The sequence below is a fragment of the Colobus angolensis genome, unplaced genomic scaffold (genome assembly GCF_000951035.1).
Source record: "Colobus angolensis palliatus isolate OR3802 unplaced genomic scaffold, Cang.pa_1.0 Scaffold59, whole genome shotgun sequence".
In the NCBI taxonomy this organism is placed as follows: Eukaryota; Metazoa; Chordata; class Mammalia; order Primates; family Cercopithecidae; genus Colobus; species Colobus angolensis.
In genome coordinates, this window is record NW_012119487.1 from 10307645 (window position 1) to 10314318 (window position 6674).

The window sequence follows — 6674 nt, forward strand, 5'->3', positions numbered from 1 at the left end:
GGATGGTCTCGATCTCCTGACCTCGTGATCCGCCTGTCTCGGCCTCCCAAAGTGCTGGGATTACAGGCTTGAGCCACCGCGCCCGGCCTCTAACAAAATACATTTTAAAATTAGGTCCTGCTGAGGCGGGAGGACCAGTTAAGCCCAGAAGGTTGAGGCTGCAAGTGAGCTATGATCACACCGCTGCACTCCAGCCTGAGTAATGGAGTGAGATGTTGTCTCTTCAAAATAAATAAATAAGGCCGGGCACGGTGGCTCACGCCTGTAATCCCAGCACTTTGGGAGGCTGAGGTGGGCATATCACAAGGTCAGGAGATCGAGACTATCCTGGCTAATACAGTGAAACCTCGTCTCTACTAAAATACAAAAAATTAGCCAGACATGGTGGCAGGCACCTGTAGTCCCAGGTACTCGGGAGGCTGAGGTGGGAGAATGGCATGAACCGGGGAGGCGGAGCTTGCAGTAAGCCGAGATCACGCCACTGCACTCCAGCCTGGGTGATACAGCAAGACTCCATCTCAAAAAATAATAATAACAACAGTAAACAAATAAATAAATATAAATTAATAAAAGTATTTCAATGCCTGTGAATTACAGGAGACAGATCTTGATTTTTTTTTTTTTTTTTGAGATGGAGTCTTACTGTATTGCCCAGGCTGGAGTGCAGTGGCGCAATCTCGGCTCACTGCAATCTGCAAACTCTGCCTCCCAGGTTCAAGTGATTCTCCTGCCTCTGCCTCCAGAGTAGCTGGAATTATAGGCCCACACCACCATGCCCAGCTAATTTTTATATTTTTAGTAGAGACGGAGTTTCACTGTGTTGGCCAGACTGGCATTTTTTTTTTTTTTTAAGACAGTGTCTCGCTCAGTCACCCAGGCTGGAGTGCAATGGTACAGTCGAGGCTCACCGGAGCCTGACCTCCTGAGCTCAAATGATCCTCCTGCCTCAGCCTCCCAAGGTGCTGGGATTACAGGCATGAGCCACTGCCCTTGGCCAGGGATCTCAATCTAGAAGCACAGCTCTGGTGATCCTCAGGGTGCAGTCAGCCCTCTCCCTCGTCTCCCCCGTCCCCAACCCTGCTCCCCGCCGTTTATCCAGCTGTCTCCCAGCCCTCAGGATGGGAATCCCCTCCGCCTCCAAGTCAGCAAACTGTACCAGATGCCTCCTCTTGGCCACTGCCTGGGAGAAGGCCCCCATCAGGCTACATTGGCCCTCACCTTGCCTGTCCCCAGTCCTGTCCTGGGAGGGTCAAAATCCAGTCCCAGGGCCATCGAGGAAAGGAGTGCCAGCCCCGGCTCCAGGTGCCCCACCCAGGCTGCCCATCTGATGCCCCCAGCACTGCCCCACCCCTGCCTGCTCCTGGCACTGGAGACCCTGCTGACTGTGCCAGAGGCTAATCTGGGAGCTGGCAGCTGTGAGTCCTGGCCCTGCCACTCGACCTCTGGCGGCTAGCAGGGAGGCCCCTTCCTGACCTTCAGGGATCGGCCACCATGGTTGGTGGGACCAGGGTGACATGGAGGGTGGGCTGGGGTTGGAGCTGGAACTCTGGGGGGATGGGACAGCTGGGCTTCTGGACGCTCCCTCAGAGAGGGACAGTCTCCCAGCCTGTGAGGGGTTGGGATGCTGGAGGGGGAAACAAGGGGACGAGGGCTGGGCTGCCAGGCCTGGGAGGGCCCTGGAGATGAACAGATGACAGCGGCCACCTGCCCCAGGAGTCCTTGGCCGCAGCATGGGTGCAACCCTTCTGGGCCCCAGGCTGAGCCCACAGAGGCAGGAAGCCTGTGGCTATGGAGATGCCATCCCAAAGACCCTGCCCCTTGGTGAACCTTCCTCTCTCCTGTAGGCAGACAGGGGAGGTGCTGAGCACGGGCCTCAGTCTGAGGCCTGTAGTCCATTTTTCCAGGTATGGGTTCTGGGACCATCCAGCTCCACCACCAGGGACACCCCAGGTCTGACCTCCTTCCTTACTGTCCCCCAGTCCCACCGGAAGTTTTCTGCCCCTCGGCATGGACACCTGGGCTTCCTGCCCCACAAGAGGAGCCGCCGGCACCGGGGCAAGGTGAAGACGTGGCCGCGCGATGACCCCAGCCAGCCTGTGCACCTCACGGCCTTCCTGGGCTACAAGGCGGGCATGACCCACACCCTACGTGAGGTGCACCGGCCGGGGCTCAGTGAGTCACAGTTGGGACCCTCGGGGGAGGGGGAGGGCTGAACCTTCCAGATGCTCGGAGCCAGGACTCACGTTCTTGGTCCAGACGGGTCACAGTCCCAGGGAGCACCAGGCCCTGCCCCTGGGAATTGTGGTGGACGCTGAGCTCAGGCAGGGCTTCCGGGAGGGTTCTGTCATGGCCTCAGCTCGCAGACGAGGACATCGAGGCACACAGCATTGAGGAAACTGGTCCAGGCACCGGGGCAGTAAGCCCAGGAGCTAGGATTCAAAGGCCGGCGCCCCAAGCCCTCGGTTCAAACCACCCGCCAGGACATCAGCACTTTTTGGCCATTTCGGGTCTATTTCATGTACCATTATTTTGTATGGATGCCTGTGTATATAGTTTGTTTTTTGTTGTTTTAATTGTAGATTCACAAGTAGTTGTAAGAAATAATGTAGGCCAGGCATGGTGGCTCACGCCTGTAATCCCAACACTGTGGGAGACCAAGGCAGGAGGATCATTTGAGGCCAGGAGTTGCAGACCAACCTGGGCAGCATCATGAAACCCTGTCTCTACAAAAAATACAAAAATTAGCTGGGCATGGTGGCGAGTGCCTGTAGTCCCAGCTACTTGGGAGGCTGAGGTGGGAGGATCACTTGAGCTTAGGAAGTCAAGGCTGCAGTGAACTATGATTGCACCACTGCACTCCAGCCTGGGCGACACAGTGAGACCCTGTCTCAAAAAAAGAAAAAGAAATCCGTTGTAATTATTAAAATAACAAATGCTCATTTGGGCTCAGCCCCACCCTCTGGGGGTGCTGTCCTGGCTGGCCCCACAGTTTCCTGGCCTGCCCCTATATGGCCGGCTCTCCACTCCCTCCCCCATGGGCTTCAGGAGGTCCCCCTTCATGCCCCATCCCTGCGTCTCACCCAGAAATTTCCAAACGGGAGGAGGTGGAGGCGGTGACAATTGTAGAAACGCCGCCCCTGGTGGTGGTGGGCGTGGTGGGCTATGTGGCCACCCCTCGAGGTCTCCGGAGCTTCAAGACCATCTTTGCAGAACACCTCAGTGACGAGTGCCGGCGCCGATTCTACAAGGACTGGTGAGCACCGCCCTTGGCTGGGCTGTCCAAGGGCTGCTGGGACCACAGAAGTTGGGTGCCTGAGGCTCTAGCTCTTGCTGAAATGATAGGTGTGGGTGAGCAGGAAGAAAAGTCTCAGTGGTGTGTGGGAGGTAGGAGTGTGTGTGTGTTTCTGTGTGTTGCCTTCATTTCAATAAAAGATGAGTAGGCTGGGCGCGGTGGCTCATGCCTGTAATCCCAGCACTTTGGGAGGCCAAGGCGGGTGGATCACTTGAGGTCAGGAGTTTGAGACCAGCCTGGCCAACATGATGAAAACCCATCTCTACCAATAAATACAAAAATTAGCTGGGTGTATTGGTGCACACCTCTAGTCCAGCTACTCAGGAGGCTGAGGTGGGAGAATCACTTGAACCTGGGAGGTGAAGGTTGCAGTGAGCTGAGATCGTGCCACTGCACTGCAGCCTGGGTGACAGAGTGAAACCCTGTCTCAATCTAAAAAAGAGTTCTAGAAGCTAGAAGGCTGGGGATGAAATCAGGATGGAGGAAAAAGAGGAAACAAATATTCTAATCCTCAGGGTTAATTAAAAGGCTAATTTGAGCGGGTTGTGGTGGCTCACACCTGTAGTAGTCCCAGCATTTTGGGAGGCTGAGGCAGGTGGCTCATTTGAGGTCAGGAGTTCAAGACCAGCTGGGCCAACATGGTGAAAACCCATCTCTACTAAAAATACAAAAAAAAAAAAAAATTAGCCAAGCATGGTGGCAGGCGCCTGTAATCCCAGCTACTTGGGAGGCTGAGGGAAGAGAATCGCTTGAGCCTGGGAGATGGAGATTGCAGTGAGCTGAGATTGTGCCGCTGCACTCCAGTCTGAGTGACAGAGTGAGACCCTATCTCAAAAAAAAAAAAAAAAAAAGAAACAAAAACAAAAGGCTAATTTGATGGAATGTTAGCATTGGCTCTGAGTTTCCTAGCAGCCACAGTGAAAAGTGAAATAGCCAGCTGAGAAGCTCTTTTTTTTTTTTTTTTTTTTTGAGACGGAGTCTCGCTCTGTCACCCAGGCTGGAGTGCAGTGGCCAGATCTCAGCTCACTGCAAGCTCCGCCTCCTGGGTTTATGCCATTCTCCTGCCTCAGCCTCCCGAGTAGCTGGGACTACAGGTGCCCGCCACCTCGCCCGCCTAGTTTTTTGTATTTTTAGTAGAGATGGGGTTTCACTGTGTTAGCCAGGATGGTCTCGATCTCCTGACCTCGTGATCCGCCCGTCTCGGCCTCCCAAAGTGCTGGGATTACAGGCTTGAGCCACCGCGCCCGGCCAAAGAAGCTCTTATACATAGAAAGAAAGGTATTCTCAGGCCTCAAATCTTCCTGGCAGTAAGTCCTGAAAGAAATCTTGGTTTCTTCACCTATAGAATGGGAATGATAATAATAATAATAATGTCCATCTCCTAGAACTCTGCTGAGGGTTAGAAACTATAGCTTCTGGCTGGGCGCAATGGTTCATGCCTATAATCCCAGCACTTTGGGAGGCTGAGGCAGGCAGACCGCTTGAGCTCAGGGCTTCGAGACCAGCCTGGACAACATGGCAAAACCCGTCTCTACCAAAAAATACAAAAAATTAGCCAGGCATGGTGGCGCACACCTGTTGTCTCAGCTACATGGGGAGCTGAGGTGGGAGGATTGCTTGAGCCTGGGAGCTCCAGGCTGCAGTGGGCTTTGTTTGTGCCACTGCACTCCAGCCTGGGAGAAAAAGTGAGACCCTGTCTCCAAAAACAAAAAAGAAAGGATGGCTCCCAAGCCCAAGGTTCCTGGCCACGGCACCCACTGTACCCTTGAGAAGTGGGACCAGCAGTCCGAGCCATGTGGCAGGTGGGGTGGTCTCTAGGTGCCTGTACTGCAGGGCTGGCCAGCCCCCTTCTCTGAGCTTCTGCACCTCTGCCACTCACTCTCAGGCCCCGGGAGACAGGGAGGATACCCACTTTACAGAGCAGGAAACCGGGGTCTAGAGAGGGAGAGACAGTCTATGTTCAAAGATGGTGGCTGGAACCAGTTCAGAGGCCTCCAGGTGGGGGGCGGTCCCAGCGGTAGGACCCTGCTTGGTGGGCTGGGGGTGAAGGGGGGCAGGATAGGCCTCAGGAGCTGCCCCGGTTGGAGGCCTCTAACCGCATGGTTAGAGCACCCTCCTGCGCATGACTCAGGCACAAGAGCAAGAAGAAAGCCTTCACCAAGGCCTGCAAGAGGTGGCGGGACACAGACGGCAAAAAGCAGCTACAGAAAGACTTCACTGCCATGAAGAAGTACTGCAAGGTCATTCGGGTCATTGTCCACACGCAGGTCAGCCCCTGACCCTCCGCTGTCGGCCAGTCCCTAAGCCCATGCTCCCTTACCCCAGCTTCCAGGAGCTGTGGCAAATGTCAGCCTAAAAATACCTGAGCCTTGGCACAGGCCCAGAGGAGCGGCTGACCAGCCTCACTGGCCACGTGTGGCCCCAGGGATGGCTGCTGAAAGGCATCGGTGCTGTCTGGGGTGCTGGGGACATCAGCCACGCCACCTAGTCAACTAGGACCCTGGCACGCCCTGAAGGGCCGGGTCCCCAGCCAAGTGTGCAGTGTGGAGGGCCGGTCACCTCCCTTTGGTTTCCAGCATAAGTGTGCACAGGAATAGGTGTTTGTGTGTGGGTCTGGCTTGCTGTAGCCTAACAGGCAGGCGGCACCCTCCAGCTTATTCTGGAACACTCTTTGGCGTCTTTGTCCTCAGGGAAGTCTTCCCTAGGCCCTAGAGCAGTGCCCCCAACCCTGAGCTTCCCGCAGCCCCCTGAACCCACACTGCCCCCAGCTACTCACACACATGCAGGCCATGCATGCCTGGGCCAGTCATTGGCACATGTTCATCTCCCGGGACAGACTCCAGATGGACAGAGGCCCTGGGCGGGGCCACAGCTGCCACTAAGAGCCTGGTATGCAGGAGGTAGTCTGTAAATACCCGTTCCATAGAGCCCTACTCCATACACACCTGCCCCGGACATACCTACTCCATACACACCTGCCCCGGACATACCTACTCCATACACACCTGCCCCGGACATACCTACTCCATACACATCTGTGGGTCACTGTGTGGTCCCCGCTGGCCTCTCTGTCTCCACCTCTACATCACACAGCCTGTGCTTCACACAGCACCAGCCAGAGACCTTACAAAAAAAAAAAATCAAGCCAGGCACAGTGGATCATACCTGTAACCCCAGCACTTTGGGAGGCCAAGGCAGGCAGATCACCTGAGGTCAGAAGTTCGAGACCAGCCTGGCCAACATGGCAAAACCCCATCTCTAGTAAAAATACAAACAAATTAGCTGGGCATGGTGGGCGCCTGTAATCCCAGCTACTTGGGAGATTGAGGCAGGAGAATCACTTGAAACTGGGAGGTGGAGGTTGCAGTGAGCCGAGATCGCA

At 55.3% G+C, this 6674-nt stretch overlaps 1 protein-coding gene across 1 annotated transcript in view; it reads left to right on the forward strand.

Annotated features, from left to right (window-relative positions):
- The first annotated feature begins 1396 nt into the window (after nucleotides 1-1396).
- LOC105526472 (60S ribosomal protein L3-like) overlaps nucleotides 1397-6674 on the forward strand; it is a 79618-nt gene continuing 74340 nt past the window's right edge. The window contains exons 1-4 of the mRNA XM_011962474.1: nucleotides 1397-1494; nucleotides 1980-2172; nucleotides 3085-3253; nucleotides 5424-5559. Of these exons, the coding sequence (XP_011817864.1) occupies nucleotides 1492-1494; nucleotides 1980-2172; nucleotides 3085-3253; nucleotides 5424-5559 (501 nt within the window). The 5' untranslated portion in view covers nucleotides 1397-1491. The remainder of the gene's footprint in view (nucleotides 1495-1979; nucleotides 2173-3084; nucleotides 3254-5423; nucleotides 5560-6674) is intronic.